The 23,951-nt window shown below is 41.6% G+C and overlaps 1 protein-coding gene across 8 annotated transcripts in view; it reads left to right on the top strand.

Annotated features, from left to right (window-relative positions):
* The window catches only part of PLXNB2 (plexin B2), a 519,751-nt gene that overhangs the window by 465,091 nt on the left and 30,709 nt on the right, over positions 1–23,951 (top strand). For all 8 annotated transcript variants that reach the window (XM_061640183.1, XM_061640184.1, XM_061640185.1 and 5 more), the window contains 8 exons: positions 3,939–4,151; positions 4,757–4,933; positions 6,667–6,803; positions 8,671–8,771; positions 11,990–12,219; positions 13,158–13,339; positions 14,435–14,501; positions 17,595–17,741. In XM_061640183.1, the coding sequence (XP_061496167.1) occupies positions 3,939–4,151; positions 4,757–4,933; positions 6,667–6,803; positions 8,671–8,771; positions 11,990–12,219; positions 13,158–13,339; positions 14,435–14,501; positions 17,595–17,741 (1,254 nt within the window). The remainder of the gene's footprint in view (positions 1–3,938; positions 4,152–4,756; positions 4,934–6,666; positions 6,804–8,670; positions 8,772–11,989; positions 12,220–13,157; positions 13,340–14,434; positions 14,502–17,594; positions 17,742–23,951) is intronic.

Genomic DNA, 23,951 nt, shown 5'->3' on the forward strand with positions numbered 1-23,951 from the left:
AGATCCGCAAAGTGGTGTTGCATGTCCTATCCTCCCCCTCTACAGACCTGATGGAGTTGGCAGCACTTCTCGGTTTGATGGTATCCACATTCCAAACGACACCATGGGCACGTCATCATTCCTGCACTCTTCAGTGGGCGCTGCTGCCATTCCAGAATGACATAGCGTCCAGGCACCACCGCATGGTCGCTCTGTCGCCACAGGTTCGTCAGTCGCTGTTCTGGTGGACCCAAGAGCTCAACCTGATGCGAGGCGTCCCTTTCCAGGATCCACTCCACACCCTGATAACGTCCGATGCCAGCTTATCCGGATGGGGAGCCATCTGCGACGGGCTGATGATTCAACGCACGTGGTCGGCTCAGGAATCCGCACTGCCGATCAACCTACTCGAACTACGCGCAGTTCGTCTGGCCCTCAGGCACTTTGTGAACACCAGACGGTTAGGGGCAGTGCTTGTCAGAACAGACAACGTGTCGGCCAAATCGTATTTAAACCATCAGGGAGGCACACGCTCCCTCATTCTTCAGAAGGAGGCCTTTCTCCTCTTCCAGTGGGCGGAGCCCAATATCATATCGATAGCGGCAGAATACCTCAAGGGGGAGGACAACAGCCAAGCGGACTGGCTCAGTCGGGAGAAGCTGATTCAAGGAGAATGGAGACTTCACCCACAGTCCTTTCGTCAAATAGTGGAACGTTTTGGCCACATTCAAGTAGACCTCTTTGCCACCAGTGCCAATCGGCAGGTGCAGAGGTTCTTCTCCCGATACGCGTCACCAGGCGTGGAAGGGATAAATGCCTTAACTTCCCAGTGGCAGACTATATGCATTTCCTCCAATTCCAGTGATTTCCAGGGTACTCAAAAAACTTCGTGCCGAAAGGACAGCACTTCTATTGGTGGCTCCATGGTGCCCAAGGAGACCTTGGTTTCCAGACCTTCTCGACCTGTCGGTGGAACCACCATGGAAGATTCCAGTGCGAACGGACCTGGTCTCTCAGGGACAGCTCCAGCACCCAGACCCAGAGTGGTGGGCACTTCATGTCTGGAACTTGAACGGAAGAGACTCTTGAAAAGAGGCATCTCTCCGCAAGTAGTAGAAACCATGATGGCTTCTAGACGCCCATCCACGCTCAGAATTTATGAAAGCACTTGGAAGGCCTTCTCATCCTGGTCGCAGAAACAAGGGGTTCTTCCTCGAAAGGCGGGAGTAAAAGAAATCTTGTCCTTCCTGCAAGATGGCGTATCTTTGGGTCTCAGACCAAACACCCTGAGGCGCCAAGTTTCAGCCTTATCGGCAACCCTCTCCAGATCCCCGGACAAGCCAATCGGATCTCACCCCTTCGTCAAGCATTTCCTCAGGGGAGCAACGATAACTGCACCTCCTACGGTGCATCGCTACCCAACTTGGGATCTGCATAAGGTTTTGTCAGCCCTTCAAAAACCTCCGTTCGAACCCCTGAGTCAAGTTTCTCTCCGTCTTCTTTCCTTTAAGGTCTTGTTTCTCGTGGCCATTACTTCAGCCCGTCGAGTGTCTGAATTGAATGCCCTGTCTGTCCATAAAAATTTTTGTGTATTCCATAAGGATAGAGTAGTCCTCCATACTGTCCCTTCCTTTCGTCCCAAAGTGTTGTCTGCCTTCCATTGTCAGCAGGAGCTGGTCTTACCATCCTTCTGTCCAAATCCTGTCCATCCTTTAGAAAAAGCCTGGCACTCTCTTGATGTGAGAAGAGCCCTTAAAGTTTATATTTCCAAGACTAAATCATTTCGGAAAACAGATAATTTGTTTGTCTCCTTTCACCCAAAATCCATGGGGAATAAAGTCACCACATCTACACTAGCCAGGTGGATCAAGGCATGCATTTCCTTGGCATATGCCTCTCTAAGATTATCCCGGCCCGCCGGGTTGGTAGCTCATTCTACTAGGACGGTGGCCACATCAGCGGCCTTTTCCCATAATGCCTCTCTGGGGGAGATTTGTAGGGCAGCCGCATGGGCCACTCCCAATACCTTCATTAAACATTATAAAATAGACTCCTATGCTTCAGCCGAGGCAGCCTTTGGTAGGAGGGTGCTACAGCATGTCCTCTCAGATCACTAGTACCCATAGCCCAGCAGTATTCCCACCCTACATGGGTCAGCTTTGGTATGTCCCACCTGATATCATCTTTCCATGCACAGGAGAAGAGACATGTGGTCTTACCGTGAAATCGGTCTTCTCTGTGCAAAGATGATATCAGGGCCACTCCCTATGACGGCTGGGCTGCCTGTCCAAGCGCTGTTAGACCTTGAGCAGAGAGTGTATGAGTACTGTTGTCTTGTCTTTTTGTGGTATTATTTCATTTCTTTCTGTGGGCTTGTTATTAAAAAACTGCGGACGGAGCAGGCGCAGACTGGGAACGGACCTACAGTAAAACGTCAGCAGTACTCTTTTGCCTTCAACCACTAGGTGGAGCTAGTTACCCACCTGATATCATCTTTGACATGCACAGAGAAGACCGATTTCACGGTAAGACCAAATGTCTCTTCTCTGTGTGACAACCTTTTAAGTACTTGAATAGTGCTATCGTATCTCCCCTCAGTCTTCTTCTGAAGGCTAAACATGCCCAGTTCTTTCAGTCTCTATTCGCAGGGCTTTGTTTCCAGTCCCCTTGTTGCCTTCCTCTGAACCTGCTCCAGTCTATCTGCATCCTTCTTAAAATGTGATGTCCAGAACTGGATGCAGTGTTCACGATGAAGCCCAACCTCATTCTGTTAATTCTGTTCATGCAGCTTAAAATAGCATTTGACTTTTTTACAGCCACATCACACTATTGGCTCATATTCAGCTTGTGATTAACAATAATTCCAAGATCCATCTCACATGTAGAATTGCTGATCCAAGTATCCCCCATCTCATAACTGTACATTTTGTTTCTTTTTCCTAGGTGTAGAACTTTGCATTTATCTCTGTTAAATTTCATTCTGTTGTTTTCAGCCCAATGCTCCAGACTATCAAGATCACTGTGAATTTTGTTTCTGTCTTCCAGGGTATTAGCTGTCCCTCCCAATTTTGTATCATCTGCAAAATTGATAAGAATTCCCTCCACCTCCTCATCCAAGGCATTAATAAAAAATGTTGCAGAGCACTGAAAACCCAATTGAAGAATGCAGGCATCAATCCCACTACGTCTTACATGCTAAAGGAGTGCTCTGTCATTTGAGCTAATTCCCCTTCTATCAGTGTTTATTAGGATTTAACATTATCAGTGTTGCACAATTCCAGTAGCAGAAATTGTATATTTTAAGTATTAATTATCAGTGCTCCTATATGGTATATACATCAGTTAACGAAGTAGATGCATTCCTGGACATTACTTCTTTAACAGAAACGTCGGTACCAGAGGTAGGAATAACATGGAAAAAATAGGGATAGATTCCTACACCACAAAAAAGAAGAGCAGTTCAACATATTTCAGCAAACATTTTATTCAAAACTAACAATACACATGTCTGAAATGAAACAACCAGGTCAGGTTAGCTTTGAATGCAGGCCATTTGAAGACTTCTTCCAAAATGCATCCAGAAATGTCTGCCTTGCCTTTTTTCTTTTATCATATATCATCTTGCTACAGCAATCTAAAGCTTTGAGCACAGTTCTCTCCGTGCACTCAAGAAGGCCCGCAATGGGCAGCCACCACAACCACCCTGTGCTTGCGTGCGCTCTCTTGCTCTCTGCCACCCTCCCCTACATGTGAGCAGACACATCTGCACCACCTGGCAAGGAGCCCCATTCTAGCCACATGTGAGAGAGCTGCAGCAGCCACAATCCAGTAGATAAGGAGCCACATTCTGATTATGTCAAAATGTGTGTGTCCCCCCCACACACACACAAAAAAAAGACTGTTAAAAGAAGCTTTCCTGGAGGATTTGTTAACTGAGGTATTACTATATTGTTTTTCAGTTTGAAGGAAAAACCATCTCAAAAATCAATGATACCGCACTAGTCTTCTTATCTCCACCAGTACTGGAGGACCCAGAAAATTATAGAATTTCTATAGTTATTAAAATGGATGGTCATCAGGAGGAAAAGGACTTTCAATACGTTGCTGATCCAACCTTTGAAAACTTCACTGATGGTGTCAAAAAGCAGGTCAACAAACTTATTCAGGCAAAGGTAGGTGTGTCGAGAAAATGACTCCTCCTTTCCATTGTGCTTAGTCTTTTTATATTTACATTTGATGTTTTCTTTCCTATTTATGTCAGCTTAGGCTCATGCAAGTAATTGGTTGGGATAATTCCAAGGCTAATACAGTGTAATTGTGGGGAACATAAATTGCTTTTTGATGCTACTTAGGGGAGGAAACCTTTGGCTGCTTAGAAATACCTCTAATGGCTTCTTTATCAGTGGAGTTTCCTCTTGTTGAAATCAAGAATTTAGTCCCTTTCCACTAGCTTCTTTTAACATTCTTTGAACTTCTTTATACGTCTGTCTGCCAGAAGGGGATGGTATTGGATATTGTAAATCAGGCCTGCCCTTTCCTTGTCTTGCAGGAACAGCTTCCGTAAACAAGACTATAGATTACCTCAGAATTTCTGTCAACTATCTAGAGGGTATTTCCTCTTCCACCTAGATATCAAATGCCACTGTTTGATTTTAAGATGAAACTGTACAAAGGACTAATGTATTAATCATTATTATCCTCTCCTTCCCTCCCCCCCCCCAAACACTCTGAAGTGATCTGATCCTAACGTGGCTTAATGTTCTATGTTTCTGTCTAGGGTAGTAATCTCAACAAAGCTATGACAATGGATGAGGCTCAAGCATTTGTGGGAGAGGAGCCCTGCAACATAAAAATCCTGACAGAGAAGGATTTGTACTGTGAACCACCTGAAGTGCAGCCCCTGCCCAAGAGAAGGCAGAAGAGAGATACAGTTAATAACCTGCCAGAATTCAGCGTATGTCACATTCGTCTTATGTTTTTAACAACATATATAGGGAGTGTAGCACAGAGGGACACAAGAGCTCTCCTTTGCTCATCGTTTGTGATTCCACAGAGCATTGGTGGAAGAAAACCATTCTCCTGTTTGCCATTCCCTGCCTAGGAACAAAATGTCTGAAAGAAAACTGTTGTCTTTCTTTTGCTAAGGCCTAGGCTGTACTGGTACTTTAACATGTGTGCATTTAGATTCAGGGCCAACAGCACAAGATACCCTAAGTGGTTCTTAGGGAAGCAATGCTTCTAGGGGTGTCAGTGAGACAGCAAGTGATCTGAGAGATGCACCCCAGTGATCCTTAGTGTGTGTTTGTTTAAATAATTTATAAACCACCCACTATTGGAAAATATTATGGTGGTGTACAAAAAAAGGAAATATATTCAAAGGTAAAACAATAAGATGCATTAAATCCATCTGATACATGATGCAACAAATTATGTGTTTATGGCAACAGTAGTCAGTGTGGTGTCCTCCGGCTGTTATTGGACAATAACTCCCAGCATCCCTGACCATCATCTGTTGCAGATGGGATTGATGTGAGATGGTGCCTTCCAGATGTTGTTGGACTCCATGTTGGCTACTTCTGGTATACAGAAATGGCAGACTCCTTTGCTTTTTTTCTTTTTGATGTTGAGTCAAAAGATTTGTTTTTAAAAACATATGGGTCGATTGAACAACTTTGTGTTTGATTTTTATGTTTGTTGTATTGCTTTATTATCCTTTACATCTGTGTTAAATTTGGCAACTTTATAGAGCTGAAAGCTTTTTAGGGGGCTGTCCAGTTCAGATAAAGAGTTAGGGTATTAGCTGTCTGAAGGACCGCCTCCTCCCAAATAAACCTGCACACCCACTACACTGCTTCCAACGCTTTACTCCACATCCCACCACTTTCTGAGGTACCGTTGGCTGAGATACAGGGGAGACCTTCTCAGTTGCAATAGGCTGCTAATGTAATTCTCTCCTGAGAGGGTTTGGTTAGATTCCTCTTTTTTAATTTTAGGAGAGTGAAAAGACTTTCTTATTTTGCCGTGCTTTTAATCTGCCCTATTGTAGTTTTGTATTATTTTTATTTGACCTGTTATTCTCTCTTCTTGCTGCTGTTTTAATTTATTGTATGGTTGTGGTCTTTATTTTTGTTTTTGTTGTAGTGGTTTAACTGCTGTTACTTTTATTTCATTTCCGTGTTTAAATTTAGAAGCTACTTTGGGGCCCTTTTAATACTGAAAGTTTTGATAGAAATTTCTAATTAAATCTGATGTTAATGCTGGGGATTCTGTTCACTGTGGTTTGGGACGAAGTCAGCATATGTTCATGCCCTCCTTGCCCAATGGCCTTCCTTTGTCCACTATCATTTTGACTCCTTACCATGTAGTAAATGTTAGTGAATAAAGCTGTAATCCTAACCCTACTTTGGAATAAGCCCCGTTGAATTCAGTAGAATTTATTTCTGAGTAGACATGGTTAGGATTGCTCTGTTAGTAAATTTGACAGTTGTAATACTCTATAAGGGCAGTATTTTTATAGCCTGAATTTGAATCTTTTGTACTGTTTAGTCTAGATGATGAATTGGACATATATGGGAAGAGGATCTGAATTAATTTGAAAAAAATGAACAAAGGGGCATAGAACAAAAAGTTATAATGCATAGTAAAATCACTTTGTCTGAGCCTTATGGAGTGCAATTATTTATCTAGGTGAGATTTGGCTTCAAAGAATGGGTCCTAGGAAGAGTGGAGTATACACAAGTGGGTGACATACCACTAGGCCTGATCTTGCCATCAGTAATTATTCCCATGGTGGCCATTATCATCATCTCAATCTTTTGCTACAGGTAAGATGCGGTTATCAATCATCAGACATTAATGAAATGCCAAAGGCAAAGGGTGATGGTGAAGGGAAATGTGTCTGCAGAGAAACATGAAGGGAATTATTTGTGATAATTCCCTATGTTCACATATGCAGTTTTGTGTGAAATAAAATACCATATTGCTTTAGGTTTTTTTCTGACATCACTGATGCTACGTATCATGTCTTGGAGCTATACACATGTGCAGTCAAAGATACGTGCTAAACGGGGTGTGTGGAGATGTGATTAGCGTTTCTTCCTATTGCTTTTGAAGTGGTTAAATATTGAGCTGCTTGGCTTACCATGCATTTTCTGTGCATACCGTGCAGAGAGGTGTGGATGGATGGGTATTTTTGGGGAGGCAAGACAAGAAAAATCCATTATATCTTTCTTTCTTCATGTGTGACCTTGGAATGCAAAGTATATGTGTATTTTGTAGGAAAGAGTCAGGATATTAGGTTCCTACCACTTGTGCTTAGAATTTTTTCCTGGAAAAATCTATGTCAATCTTAAATTCTAAGATCTTTGTAATGTGTCTTTTTCCAAAGTGAGAAATTGTTTCATACTGGGGTAATCTTAAAGATGACAGTTATAAAAAAAACAAGTAGAAGGAAGCTCATATATAGAGATATCACCACTCCGGTATTTGAGACACACTACTGAAACATCTACAGCAGTGACGGAAATGTCTGGCCTGCAGACCAAACCTGGCCTGCCAGGCCTCCCCATTTGGCCAACGAGGACATTTTAGAGAAGTAACACCTACCTGCCTTAAACCTGATGTCATACAGGACTTAAGGTGTGGGGCAGATAAGGGAGGGGCTTCAAAAGAACAATCATGACCTTAAAGTGGGCTCCCGGTTGTTTCTTTGCTGGAGCAACATGTGCTCTGAACCGCCCATCAGCTGATGGGCAGTAGAAGCAGACCTTGCTAAAGGAGGGGAAGCTATGGAAACTGCTTCATCCTCCCAGCACTGCTCTTTGAAGTCACCCCATATGGCTCCTTTCTATTTCTGACATCAGGGATGGAAAGGGAAATCATGGAGAGGCGCGTAAAGAGCAAGGAATTTTGACAGGTGGGCGGAATAACCCATTTGTCTGTCATATCATGTCATAATGATATGTGAGTGACATGTAGGTTGCCCATTCACCTGTCAAAGCTGGCCCACAGGGTGGGGCCAGATAAAGATCTGACCCCCAGAGCCAAAAAGTTTCCCCACTCCTGATCTGAATTTCTGTGCAGCATGCGAATACCACTGCACCCTGTGGGGTACTCAGGTGTTACTTGTTATAACATGATTCTTATGAACCCATGCTGAAATTTGTGTGTTCTCCTTCTGAATGAATACATGAGTGTTATTTAAACACACATATTCAGAAAAACAATGCAGAGGGTGGTCTGAGTGCTTGTGGCAGTGAGATTTAAAATGAAATTGACACATGACCAGCTATTGAAAGGCTGCAATTAACCTGGTCGTTAAGAATTATATTGATAAGAACATGCAGCCATTAGTCCAAGTTCATAAACAACTGTGGAAAAGGCCAGCAGCAATTATAACTCAACTTCATTCAACAGTCAGTAGTGTTCTTTTGAATAAAAACTGTACTTTGAGGTAGATTTTTAAGCAGTACTTGATGCAGTAAAATCAATAAAGCCTTGTTAATTTTATGCCAGCTTAAATTTCATCCTGTTGTCTTCTTTTTCACCTCTGCCTTCTCAGCTTTAAAAGATCAAGAGGAAAAGGACTGTGCTTCTAAAATATCCCTCTGGCTTTTTGCACGGCTGTGTTGTAAAATGATTTATTTTTACAGCCTGTAACTTTTCTGTACTCTCTGTTTTTATTCCTTATAGACGGAAAAGCCAACAAGCAGAACGAGAATACGAAAAAATTAAATCACAACTTGAAGGCTTGGAAGAAAGCGTCAGAGACCGGTGCAAAAAGGAATTTACAGGTATGACTGATGCCCAATTCCTTGTGGGTCCTCCAGAGAAATCACAAGATGTGCCAAAATTCTGCTACTCTCTGCCTTAAACTGCCTTCTGAGAATATGCAGGAGACACAACCGTTCTTTATTATAGCATGTTGATGCATTGCATAGTCATCTGGCAATTAAATGCAAAGGCCATCTATAAGAGTGTGCATAAAAGAAACTGAAGGGGGTGTTAATGTAAAAGAAAAATAAGTGCCAGGAACTAAATTGGCTGTAGGGAAATAGTTGCGCATTTTTTACCCTGAAGATATTTCTAATAGAACTTTGACACAATTTGGGCCAGCAGCATGGAATGGGGCAGGGGGTAAGGAACAATAGGCAGAAATGCTCTCTGAACATAGATAACAAAGAAAATGAAGGGTGAATTATGTAGGCAGTAAAGATTGCTGAGACAACAAATTAATTAACTTGGAGTTCTAGTCAGTCAAAAAACCAGAAGCCCTGTAGCTCAAGTGTATTTGTAAGGAGACGAAGTAATTGTCCCCTGTGTCAAAACTTAAACACTCCTGAATCAACCTGATGTGTTGTTAATAATGTCGGATGAAACTGTCTAGTCTGCCTCCCTGCCAGTAGAATAGTTGTGCTTGCATATTGATCTTTGCTTCTTCAACCACTGTTGTATCTATCACTGATATTTTTAAAACAATAAAAGAGAGACTTTAGACTTACTGGAATGGCAACTATGGCCCTGCAGCACCACCACCACCCTCAAAAAAGGCAAATGAGCTAATCTCTTGTGCTCTGCTCTGTCAGTCACTTGCGCTTTATTAGAGATGGATTTCTTTATGATTCTTTAGATTCTGTTTGTTTTTGCATCAGCAACTCTTAACCAAATTTTGCTATAAACACAATTTGGTTGAAATACTGAAGTTCTGAAAAGACAGAATCTTGGTTTGAAAATTCTTAGCAGCTATACAAAAGTCCACTATGGTTTATTAAGATACTAAAAGGAGTTTTTCATTGTCCTTGCATATCTTCACATGTGAACCCTTTTGAGTGAAACTATAGTTTGTAATCATATCAAATTCTGCAATATTGCTGTTCATTATTTATTTAGAATATTTGTACCCTGCTCTTCAGCCAAAAAGACTCCGAGTGGCGTACATACAATCAGTTAAAATAGGACAGTCCCTGCCTACAGGCTTACAGTCTAAAAAACAAAACACACACAAGGGAAGCGGGAAAGGGTAAAATCCTGTTCATGCACAAACATCTATATATATATCATGTACACTAACAATCCCATGATGTAGTTTACCTTAGTGCGCAGAACAATCATGTGTGTGCACAATAACTGATTCATTGAATGCTGGCCCCCAAGTTCCTGATAAAATAAGTTACATGGTTATAAATCAGCAGCATTCTGTTTATTTAAATATTCCTATACTGTACTAGATTCTCTGCCATCCATATAGCACCTAGAGTAGCTTACAATGAAAAGAAAATCATAACAGCTCTGTAGTGAATTTTCAGCCAGCTAAAACGTCAACAGTTGAAAATGATGAGCCTGCAGGAATAGCTTTCTGAAAGTGCAATGTTTTTTATTTCTGGAAGCAGGGGCTGATACATCCCTGTAGCAAGGCTATTCTATAGCATGAATGCTGCCATGAAGAAAGGTTGACCATGTGCCCTTTACTGTGCTCAGCTTTGTCAGAATGGGATGCAGAACAGGGCCTTGTCTATTGATCTAAAGACATAGAGAGATTCTCCTTAAGGTACATAGGACCAAGATCATTGGGATCTTTAAAAGTCATTGCGAACTGAGCTCAGAACTAAACCATCAGTCTAAGCTAAGACATTAATACTATGCTTCCTGTGACTCACCCCTATAAAGAAGCAGTCTATGGATTCTGTATTAGCCATAGCTTCCAAACCAATTTCAAAGGTAAAGCAGCCTATACTGATCACATGAGAGATTGCTAAATTCCTCAAAGCCAAATCCCTCAAAGCAGGTTTACTCTGAGGTGATCTAAAGCAACTCTTACAATTCATTTTAAGCATTCCAGTTTCTAGCATTCTGTAACAATTGAGCTCAAAGCAGAAAGCCAGGATGAGGCTTTGCAGTTGGTAGCAAGCTTGATTTTTAGTGGCTGCTATCAAAGCAACAGTAAAACATGATCGGAGACAAGATCTCCTGACAGGAGATGACCTTGCATCCACTGATGGGGATACTGCGCTGTACTTAACAAATTTCTCTTTTCAAAACAGTTCAAGCTTGCTGTGTACAGGACAGTGTTCCCCGTGTTTCATACCTCTCCCCCACTGTCCAAAGCAATAGTAGGATTTGGAATGGGCAGGATGTGGTGCTCCTCTTGAGTCCAGAGGAGGAAGCATTTTCTTTTACGCCTGAATGTATGTTGGTTTGAGGTAACAAGGCCAAGGACAGTTTGAAAAACTAGACTAGTCCCACAGTTTGCTCTTCCTGTATTAATTGCCTTCCTATATAAGCATACAAACCTGATAGACCTTTTAGAGGTGAATCATTATTAAGAGACAATGTTATCTAGTGGATATAGAATTTGACCTAGGACAGCCTTTCCCAACCTTTGGGTCCCCAGATGTTGTTGGACTCCAGCTCCCATCAGCCCCAGCCAGCATGGCCAATGGACAGGAATGATGGGAATTGTAGTCCAGCATAATCTGGAGACCCACAGGTTAGGAAAGGCTGACTAGGATACCTTGGTGTAAGCACCGTATAGTATGGTAGCCTCTCAGTCTCAGTGGGTCATGTGTGGCAGAATACAACAAATCATAAACTGCTTTGAAATGTACATGGGGTAAGTAGAACACTAATATATCAGTTGCACTATAAGACATTATTTTGCATTCCATTAACAGGACAGTGGTGATTTTGGCTCCAAATGCTTTGCATCTAAGACTAGAATGCACAATGCATTTACTCGCAAGTAGATCTAATTAGTCAATTACTCACAACTGTGTTCTAAATTGAAACTCTTGTCTGCATGCAACTAATTTAGACAAGGAATCAATTCTGTTAAGCAAGCTTCCACTGGGAAAACAAGCTTTACTCTAAGATGCAAATTCTGCTAAATGACCAAAATGAAGGGATGTCAATGAAAATATTTTTTTCCTCATGAATTTTTTGACCTTTCAAAGTAGCAAAAATTGAATCAATAATATACTTTCTACTTAAATGTGAAAAATGTTGCCTATTGTAGATCTGATGATAGAAATGGAAGATCAGACAAATGATGTTAATGAAGCTGGAATTCCTGTGCTGGACTACAAAACCTATACCGACAGAGTCTTCTTTCTGCCATCCAAAGATGGAGAAAAAGATGTCATGATCACTGGGAAACTGGATATTCCTGAAGCTAGGCGGCAAACTGTAGAACAGGGATTGAATCAATTCTCCAATCTGCTCAATAGTAAATCATTTCTTATTAATGTAAGTTAAAAAAGCCCCTTTTGTCTTCCTGAAAAGCATTTTTATCTGCTGTATATTTACAGCAACAACCAAATTAGTCTGTGTTTTTTTTACCATGTATTTTGCAAAAGGCTGTCTGAGTGATATACGTAATATCTCACATAGTTTTGTCAGTTTTGTCAATTTTGATCACTGCATCAGCTATTTAGAGTAACAATTTTAAGTAGAGGTAATATTTTTGAAAAACCTAGATCTAAAAGTTATTTACATAGAAAATTTCAATCTAATGGAAATTAAAGGATTGTATATTTTATTCATTTGTTTTTTATTTTCCTTGAGACTTACTGATAAATCCCTGTTTCTGGCTTTTTTCTTTAATGAATGGTATCCTGAACATATACACCAAATGTCACTGTGCTATCTCATTGTTCAAGGAAGTTGTCATTTTACAAACGGCAAAATGTTGAATGGATCAGTTAAACAAAGGCATCACTTCATTTGGCCAAAAACACAAAAGCTGTAGTTGGTACTGGTGGAATATATTTTGCCGCAAGCCATGTTTCAATGTTTACTTACATGCAGCAAACCCACAAGTGGCAACAGGAAAAGAGCTGCCCCAATCCAGCCATAGCATCCTGTCACAAACACTGTACCAAATATTTTCATGTTAAACATGAATGTCTGAAAAGGGAACCCTCAGACTAGTGCAAAACAGCTGCTCAAGTGAAGGTTTCTCTTTTCACACATCCATGCTCAAGCTGCAAAGATTGGAGAAGGTGAAGCAATGTTGGGGCTTGGCCAGAAGCACGTCCCCATTTCTGCTGCTACACAAGAGTAAACATGTGAAAAGGGACCCAGCAGTTTCTTTTGTAAAGTGTTTGCAATGAAATAATGAATTGAACTGAACAAAATTCAGTTGTTCAATCATGTCTGTTGTCTTTTTGTTTTTGTTTGTCTAGTTCATTCACACATTGGAAAACCAAAAAGAATTCTCTGCCCGTGCAAAAGTATATTTTGCATCTCTCTTGACTGTGGCTTTGCATGGGAAGCTAGAATACTATACTGACATCATGAGGACATTATTTTTGGAGCTGATAGAGCAGTATGTTGGGGCCAAAAATCCTAAATTGATGCTCAGAAGGTAGGGAAGATTTCTTCAGTAATTCAGTACCAATACTTAAATTAAATAAATATATTTAAATGATCATTTTTACTGTTTTTATGGCATTTTATATTTTATTGTATATATTGTTGTACACCGTCATGTTATATTGTATGAATTGCTGGTATGTAAATACTTTTATAAATAAATAAATGGGAGCTGCTCAGTTTCCACTGAAGTAAATGACAAAACTCCCATTATTTTTAACAGAACAGATCACAATGAACTATGCCTGTTCCCCTCCCCTCCTCAAATATATCTATGACTATATACAGAGACCAAGACATAATGAAAATTTGATTTTGTACATCAGAATTCTTAGGAGAATTTTGCTACACATTTGAGAGTGCGGCTCTTCACAGCACAGCACGAAATCAATAGATTAAGACATGCAGTCCTCAGTGCAAGCCTCTACTTTCTATTATAATATTGAAAGTAGATGAATGTGTTTTGATACCAGTAGTGATAGGGGAGTACCCTAAGAATGATGGATTAAATTAACTGCTATACCAAATATGCCATGAAAAATCTCTGAGGTCTTCACTGTATTGTAGTTATCTGAGAGAAACACCCAAGGGAGGATGCTTATCCTATTGGAGAGCTTTACTATTTCCCACCACTTACTGTTGTTCCTATATCATATGACAGGAAAGCATACGCTACTTGCCCATTGAGAGGATGTTTTATATACTGTATTACTGCAGGGCCGGATAAAATATGTCTGGTTCTTCTCTTCCCATTTATCCACATAGCACTACTGTAAGGTAGGCGAAGTCGAGACTTAGTGACTGGCCCAAGGTCACCCAATAAGCTTCACAGCTGAGTGAGGATTTGAACTTGGGCCTCCCCCTAGTCATGCACTCTAAGCACTATACCATATTTGTTCACAGAGTCACTGGGAATGAGCACTACAACACCATTACCTATTTTGCATCTACTTGACATTATATATGTTGGGTAAGGAGGATGGGAAAAAGATGCTGGTAATGGATTTTAGCACTTGACAAATGCATGTTTGCAGACTACAGTTTCTAGCCGCACAGTTCACCATTTGCTTTTGTTCTTTTGTTTTAGATCAGAAACTGTTGTGGAGAGAATGCTTTCCAACTGGATGTCAATTTGTCTATATCAGTACCTCAAGGTAACATCTGAAATGCATGCACATTTGCTGTGTTCAAGTGTAATAAACTGGTCCCATCAAACCACAGTTTGGTCTACGATCCTGGCTTGCCTGCAAACCATAGCTTTACATCTCTCCCGTTGTCATGGACAGATCACTGCTTGCTGAAGTTTAGACTCTCAGTGGCCTTTCCCCTCTGCAAGGGTGGGGGACCTATTAAATTGGTCCGCCCCCGGAGACTAATGAATCCTGAAGGTTTTCAAAGGGCTCTGGGGGATTTTCCGGCTGATAGGACTGGCGCTCCTGTCGAAGCTCTGGCTAATCTGTGGAATGCAGAGATGACCCGGGCTGTTGACACGATCGCTCCTGCGCGCCCTCTCCTCTGTAGAGCTCATACAGCTCCTTGGTATACTCCAGAGCTGAGAGCGATGAAACAAGATAGGAGGCGGCTTGAATGGAGATGGAGACAAACTCCCGACGAATGCAATTATGAGCTGGTTCGTGCTTCTACCAAGCTGTATGTGGGAGCGGTAAGGGTGGTGAAAAAACAACATTTCGCTGCCACTGTTCAGTCATCTCTCTCCCGCCCAGCGGAGCTTTTTAGAGTGGTTCAAGGCCTACTCCATCCAGGCCTACGGGACATGGTAGATACATCGGTGGCCCGCTGTAATGAGTTTGCTGAGCACTTCCAGCATAAGATCTTCTGCATTCGCCAGGACCTAGACTCCTACTTAATAGCAGTTAATCCAAATGAGATGTCCAGAGCACAGTCTCGTCATGTTTTGTTGGATGAGTTTCAGTTGGTTCAGTTCGAGGACGTGGACAAGGTGCTTGGACAGGTTCGTGCAACCACTTCGGTACTGGATCCTTGCCCCTCTTGGCTAATAAAAGCTAGCAGGGATGGAACAGTTGGCTGGGCCAAGGAAGTGATTAATGCCTCTTTACGAGAGGGAGTGGTCCCTGGCTGTCTGAAAGAGGCGGCGGTGAGACCGCTCCTGAAAAAACCTTCCTTGGACCCAGAGGATTTCAGCAGCTACAGACCAGTGGCGAATGTTCCATTCCTGGGCAAGATCTTGGAACGAGTGGTTGCTGACCAGCTCCAGGCGCTATTGGATGAAACCGATTATCTAGATCCATTTCAATCGGGTTTCAGGCCTGGTTTTGGCACTGAGATGGCCTTGGTCGCCCTGTTTGATGACCTATGTCGGGAGAGAGACAGAGAGAGTGATCTCTCAGCGGCTTTTGATACCATCGACCATGGTATCCTTCTGGAGAGGCTTGTGGAGTTGGGAGTCGGAGGCACTGCTTGGCAGTGGTTCCGCTGCTACTTAGCAGGTCGTCTCCAGAAGATAGTGCTTGGGGAACATTGCTCGACACCGTGGGTTCTCCAATGTGGGGTTCCGCAGGGTTCAGTTTTGTCTCCCATGCTTTTTAACATCTATATGAAGCCGCTGGGTGCGGTCATCAGGAGTTTTGGAGTGCGTTGTCATCAGTACGCTGATGACACGCAGCTCTACTTCTCCTTCTCATCTTCTTCAGGTGAGGCGGTCGATGTGCTGAACCGTTGCCTGGCCGCGACAATGGACTGGATGAGAACTAACAAACTGAGACTCAATCCTGATAAGACTGAGATGCTGTTGGTGGATGGTTTCTCTGATCAGATGGTGGATATATACCCTGTCCTGGATGGGGTTACACTCCCCCTAAAGGAGCAGGTTCATAGTCTGGGAGTCGTTTTAGACTCTTCCCTCTCACTCGAGGCTCATGTAGCCTCGGTGGCCTGGAATGCGTTCTACCAACTTCGGTTGGTAGCCCAACTACGTCCCTATCTGAGTAAGGAAGACCTCACATCAGTGGTACATGCTCTGGTAACCTCGCGTCTGGACTACTGCAACGCACTTTATGTAGGGCTACCTTTGAAGACGGTTCAGAAGCTACAGCTAGTGCAAAATGCGGCGGCCAGACTGCTAACAAGAACCAAGCGGTCTGAGCATATAACACCTGTTCTGGCTCGCTTGCACTGGCTTCCCATATGCTTCCGGGCAAAATTCAAAGTGTTGGTATTAACCTATAAAGCCTTATACAGCGCAGGACCACGATATCTGTCGGAACGCCTCTCCCGATATGAACCCGCCTGTTCACTACGGTCTACTACAAAGGTCCTCCTCCGGGTCCCAACCCATAGGGAGGCCCAGAGGGTGGTGACAAGATCTAGGGCTTCTCAGTGGTGGCCCCCGAACTATGAAATAGTCTCCCCGAGGAGGTGCGCTTGGCGCCAACACTATAATCTTTCGGCGCCAAGTTAAAACCTTCCTCTTCTCTGAGGCATTTTAATTTAAGTTAATTTAATTTTAAATTGTTGTAATCTGCTTTCAGTTTGTACAGTTTTTATATACTCTGTTTTATGAGATTGTGTAATTTTATTGTATTTTTTGATGTTCACCACCCAGAGAGCTATTGCTAGTCGGGCGGTATATAAGTTTAATTAATAAATAAATAAATAAAATATAAATAGCTTACTTATTTAGATAAAATGGAAAGTTATAGCCCTATTCATTCATCCAGTGTGAACGCATGTGGACGTAGAGTGGGGAAGTGATAGGGAACAGACACAAACCCCGCCCCCAACATCCCAGTGCAAAGCACTTCATTTCCAGCCTTCTCACCTTCAGTACAAAGACCTGAAGGGGAATTCTAAGAATATTTGGTGAATGTGCTTAGAAGCCTCCCTGTTATTAGAAACTCAGATAATGTGTAGGACTTCTGTGTGCATGCAGCTGAATATGGCTAGAATCTTCCTCCAGACCATCCTATTTAACACGTGAAGCCCAGAAGCAGCCAGTACATACAGGCTTTGGGAGGCGGGAGATTGCATGCCTAGTCTTACCCACCTCACTTTAAGCCCTCATGTCTTCACTCAACTGCATGAATAGGGCTTATGGTTTGCCACAAAATGGGATCAGAAGTTGCTAACATCCATCTCCAAGAGGAAGGAGGGAGCGTGTGAGCCTCTTTGTTCTTACAGTGTCAGACTGGTTCGTTCAAACACAGCCACTGTTTATCTGTCAAAATGTAGCTAGTCTTGACAGTGTCTTTCCTCCCCAATTTTTACAGGACAATGCTGGAGAGCCTCTTTATAAGTTGTTCAAAGCTATCAAACATCAGGTAGAAAAAGGCCCTGTGGATGCTGTGCAAATGAAGGCCAAATATACACTGAATGACACTGGTTTGTTGGGAGATGATGTGGAATATTCACAGCTGGTACGTAAATTTTCTATATGTTTTTTCAGGATATCAGTAAAATAGAATCCTTCTGAAATACATCCTCCATTTTCCAGTTGATGTGTTTTTTTGTAAACGATACAGAAGATGTAGATGACAGAGAAGTGCCATAAGCCCCCCCCTCCAAAAGGATAATGTAATTAATTTTGTTGCCCTAACATGAGCACAATCAGTTTGGTATAAATCCTTTGGTACTTAGTGAATTGGGCAAAAAAGAAACATTAATGACATTTTCCAATGTGAAGTCTCTCTTTAAAAAAAACCCACACAAAATTAAAAACTGCCCTTTGCTTCTTCCTAACTGCAGGGAGCTGTGATGGCCATTTACTCAGATGGTTTTAAAAGGTAATTAGTCAAATGAGTAAGAACAGGTCTCTCAATGGCTATTTAGGTGTAATTGAATCAAATCTCCATGTTCAGATGCAGTATACCACTGAGTATCAGATGGCAGGAACAAACAAAGGGAAAGGCCTGTTGCAGGGCGTTGGACTCAATGGCCTTATAGGCTCCTTTCAACTCTATTCTATAATTCATCTCCTTGCTGTAAGGTTTTTGGAAGCATCTGGCTGACCATAGCTGAATCCTTGGTTGGATTAGAAGGATTCTTTCATCTGATCTCTGATCTCCAGGAGGACTCTGTTTAAGTTTTTAACCTGCCCCGTAATCTCCAGTGAATGCTGTAACTTCCTAGCCTCACAGTCTCTCTCCACCCATTATGTATTACATTCATGCCAAAAACCCTTTTAACACCACCCCCCATTCCATCTGTGTTACGCTGCCACCATGTTTCATTAGTCAAAGCACTTGCAGGCATTAGGTTAGATCTTTATTCAATTGAACAAGTGGGATCAGGCCTCAGTCAGAACTGTCTGTAGCTGCAGAGAGCACATGGGTGGGGCCCTGTCCCTCACTTCTGTCCCAACACTTTCTGTTCCTTTCTAGGTCCTGAGTCTCTCTACTTAATTCTATTACTCATGATACAATCTGTAGCCAGCATTCTTTACTCAAATCTGTTTGCTGTCCTCCCCTCTGTTGTCCATTGAGCAGAAGGCCATAACAGCTTAGGGCATATTTCTACTCACGCGCTTGGCCAGATGGCACTGTAGGAGCTGCATTGTTCAAAGTGGTATGATTAGGCCTGCATAAGCTCTTATTTGTAAGAAATCTGAGGGCAAATGCCTCTCTGCATCAAATGTTCAGCTTTTTAAAAATACCCCTTCAGAAGCCGATACTAGCTTTGGGGAGAAATCTCCCATTGGCACCAGTGTGAGATTTCCTCCCTCTTCAAGATTTAGCTTGAGAGGACGGCTTAATTCCTTTGGACCAAAGCAGACAAAGAAATTGTCAAATTCACTCTGCATTCCTGCTTTGTTTCCATTAATTATCAACCCCACCAGCTGATGCAATTTGCGTTTTTAAAAACCTGCCTCTTATATACGAAAACACATTTTGCATCACTTCTAATCTGGCTCTGATTTGCTTATGAAAGATTTAAAAATGTAGTGAATATGAATAGACTGTGGGACTGGGCTTTGCAGAAGTGTGCTGTCATATCCTTCGTCTAGAAAATCACTCTACTGGGAGATTTCTCCAGGTTTATTGACATTACTAGAAACCATTTCATTTTGTTTGACAGTGAGTTGTGTAATGGCACATCCGTGGCATCAGAAGAAACTTAATAAAAAAAAACTTATGAAGTGCTGTTTGAAAGCACATTTAATATATATTTGAAAAAAATGTTGGGGGAGTGTGGGAAGAGCAAAATCTTTTGCACATAGTTTACAGCTGTTTGTATCTAGACAGCTTCAAGGGGGAAAGGGAGGAATATATTTTGATAAACGAAATAAAACAGCCTGGGAAATAGTCAGCACTGCCATTTTGTGTGTAACCAAAACTCACTTTCTAGTCAAGCTCTTAACTCAATCTCTTCATGTTTTTATAAATATATGGCATATTATCCCAGGCCATTTTCTTTGGTTCAGGATAACGTAAGCACCGCCTGAGCCCTTACGTTGTAGCCCTATCATTGAGATCATCCAGAGGAGTCCTTTTATTTGTCTCCTATGTTACAGAGGCCTAACTGTCCTCTACTAGAAGTCAGGCATTTAATACTGCCAATCCCATGCTATAAAATGCTCTTTAGCAGAGATTTGACAGGCATCCTTGCTTTTGACTTTCGCATGTCACTTGAAGACTTTTTTGTGCTGACAAGCCTATGCAGCTGTTTAAATTTTCTTAATTAGCCAGTCATTTTAAGAATTCTTTGGTATTTGTAGTGGTGTTTTATGTTTTGTGTACATTGTACACTGCCTTGATATTTTAAATGAGTTGGAGACATAGAAATACTTCTGTAAATAAATAAATAAATATGAAGATGAAGAGGCAGGATTCTCTTTTTCACTATTTGATTGACTGCTATGATCCATGTGTTGGCCCAAGCTAGTATTCGGTGAATACTGCCTAACTCCAAACATTTACTTAGGGGACCCATCAAGACCCTTTTGAACTCTCCCCCTCAAAGCTTTCTTCTACCACCCCATTTCTGTTTTGCTTAATACCAGATAGTCATTCAGCAGGCATCCTTGCTATTGTGTCTGTGAGTTGAATGTGTCTATGAGTAGAAGACAAAAATAACATATATCATCACATGTATTTTCTTTCTGTTGTGGGAGAATAGACTATTAGGATTGTGTGCTTTCCCAGTTGAAAAACCAGAGGACCCTAATACCAGGAAAAGTAATTACTAGCAAAGATAATTACCAGCATTTATCTACCACACTATTAAATACTGCCGTACTTGCCAGTATAATAAGTGGCAGCCTTGTGTGCCCAAGGTCATTATTTGGGAACATTCCCTATGCTAGTTCAGTGTGGCCAGAACCTTGAATATAAGGAGAGGAACAGATAGGGAATATAGCCTTGCCAAACCAAACCTACAGAGGTAATTTGGAATAAATCTCATACTGCTATATATGCAAGTGGAAAAGAGTTAATTGCTCAGTAGTATCATATATGCTATGCTAGTTGTCCTGGCATTTACTGAAACCACTTGGCTCTCATGTTAATAACAGTGGTAATATCAACCTCAGCATTTATTTTATTGCCCACCCTTCAGCATAAGGTCTCAGGACAGGTTACAGCATATAAAAACAATACAATTAAAACTGCAGATCAAATTAAAAAACACTCATAACCCAAACATATATGACTTCTGTAGACTAAATTTGACACCTGCTTAAATACATACTGTTTAAAATTAATAGATGTTGCATGGTTGAAAATTTTGTAGTACTATGATAAGAACAGGAATTCCTCTTGAACCAGAATAACTGTAGCTATTCTTAGAATCTCTCTTTCATTTTGACAGAATTTTTAAAAAGTGATTTTCTTCTGTTAAAGGTACCTCATTCACTATCTAAGGAGGCATAGATGGTAGACAGTTAAGCTACTTGGATGACTCGCCTCTGTTTAAAACCTGTCTTTAATAAGTCCCCAATATCCAATACCGGTGGTTTAGAAATATATCATAGAGGAAAATCCACTGAAGGCTCCAGTGGCAGCTGGTGACTTGATAGGGCTACAATTTTTAACCTTGCTGTTTTCATCATAATAGGACTTGTACAGTAATTATTTAGGAAAGTGTGCTATTACACAAGTGCAGAATGCCACTGTCTCCTCACTAAAAATATATCAGTTCTCTGCACATCTATGGACAATAGAAGAGCTTCCATGAAAGAGGGCCAAGTATGATTTTCAGACATGATTGACTCCATAGCTCTTATTGAAAAATTCACTAACAGACCAAAAAAAACCCTTGCAGTTAGGAACGTACCTACAGCCAAGAGATATTTCTATCAAATTTTAAGAAGCAGGGGAAATGGGCAGCTATAGTAAATACACCAGGGGAGCAGGAGACCTCTTGTTTGAGATATTTTACAAATTTGTAAAAATGCAAACATAATTTCACAGTCCAATCCACTTCCTGTGTAGCTTGGAAGAATTTGGTAACATGCCTCTGAGCATATGGTGAATGGTGGCAACGCCTGCAATCAGGATTGCATCTCCAAAGACAGAAAATTACATTTTTACCATATGCTCAGAGACACATGTTACCAAATTCTTCCAAGCTACACAGGAAGTGGATTGGACTGTGAAAGACCAACCGAAATGGTGTTTGCATTTTGACCAATTTGTAGGGCAGTACAACATTTTAGAGAGGAGGTCAGGTCTCCTGCTCCCCTGGTACATTCACTATAGCTGCCCAATTTCCCTGCTCTTTAAAGTTTGGTAGAAATATCTGTTGGCTATAGGTACGTTCTTAAACCGCAAGGTTTTTTTTGCCAGTTAGTGGATTTCTCTGCTTTTTAATCTGGGAGGTAAGAAATGGGATCCTGTGCAAGTTGGCTGAAAATGGATTGATCATTTGCATGCTTATTGAGTTCAATGAGATATACTCCCCTGTAATTATGCAGGGGAGGAGGGAGGGCATGGGGAGGGGTAGGAGAAAGGAAGGGCAGAAGGGCGGAGGAGGATAGGAGCAGGGTGAGGAGGAGGGCAGGTTTGATTGTTTGCATGCTTATTGAGTTCAGTGGGATTTACCCCATGCAATCTTGCTTAGGATAGGTGAAACTGACCACAGAAGAGGAGAAGGGGGAGGGAGGGAGGAGGAGGGGAGAGAGGGAGGGGATTGGAAGGAAGGGGAGCAACAGGAGGGAGGAAGAGGGAAGGGAGGTTTGATCATTTGCATGCTTATTGAGTTCAGTGGGATTATTCCTGTGCAGTCAGGCTTAGGATAGGTGAAACTGACCTGGGAGAATGACAGGGAGGGGGAAGAGGGAGAGAAAAGGAGGAAGAGAATAATTTTTTTCAGGGTTTCCCCCACCTTTTTATTCTACAGCAGACACGTGTAGTTTCCCAGCCAAATTTAAACCCTGGCCATATGCACACCAGACATTTGTTCCACTTTAAATAGTCATGGCTTCCCACAAATAATCCTGGGAAGTGTAGTTTGTGAAAGGTGATGCCCTATTTCCCTCACAGAACTACAATCACCAGAAGAGGGTGACCACTCTGGCCACTGGAGCTCTGTCAGGGAAACAGGAGTTTCCTTTTATCACCCTTCACAAAACTTGCCAGGATTCTCTGGGGAAAGCCATAACTGCTTAAAGTGGGAAAAATGTCTGGCATGGATGTGACCCCCTGATTAGCCAAGCCGAACAGCTGTGTGTCTGGCTTTTCGAACAGTGGCGGTTCTTACTGAGCACGCCTGCATATCATAGACTCCAATGTTAAATTTCTTAAATTAATTAAAAATCAGCCATGCATTTTTTAAACTTTTAAACTGCAAAAGATGAAAGGCAGAGTAGGGGCAAGGTCAGTAATAGGATTACAGATACTGTGTGAACATGGCTGATTTTTAATTAATTTCAACAAATTATGAGACCACTGACAGAAAAAATTCCAACAGGGGTCTGGATTTTTGTACTCTTGCTTTAGTCTTTGAACTCTAGATTCACCGAGTATTTTGTGTATCACCGTGAAAACGCAGAGGGTTGTTAAGCAAGCATTTCTAAGTTCAGGACTATAGGTTTTGTAAGATTTGGTTTGAAATGATCTTATGGGAAGCAGCAGAATGGCATGGAGTTTTTTTCCCCTTAAAATTTAACATTGTGGAATGTGAAACATTCATGCTGGCTATAGTATACATCCACTCTTGTGGCTGTATAATTAAGCCATACCATATGATGTAAGTTCTGAATTCATGTATTGATTATACTTGCACATCCATTGCCAAAAAACTAAACACCCACTCAAAACCTTTTGCATGCATTTTTCTTCCCCACAAAAATCAATTTAACTTTTCATTATCCAAAACACTTTTTCCTCTAAATTAAAAGAAGAAAGTATTCCAACAAATAGATGAAAAAAAATCATTTGAACCAGAGTACATTAGTGTTTGGTTTTTCCCTTTAAAACCAATGAAAAATTAGGAACATTATATAGTCCTAATTTTAGCAGAAGTATTTACTAACAACAGCGGATTTGAGAATAAACCAGCCCACCTTTCCCTCAGACATACTAGTTAGTCAAATAGCTCTAGCTTAGACAGAAATAATCTGTAGTCTCAGTCCATTTTTCAGTCTTTGGTGATTATGCTCATGGAAGAGCATCCGGCATGCACCCCCTGCT

Source organism: Rhineura floridana, chromosome 8, assembly GCF_030035675.1.
Source record: "Rhineura floridana isolate rRhiFlo1 chromosome 8, rRhiFlo1.hap2, whole genome shotgun sequence".
In the NCBI taxonomy this organism is placed as follows: Eukaryota; Metazoa; Chordata; class Lepidosauria; order Squamata; family Rhineuridae; genus Rhineura; species Rhineura floridana.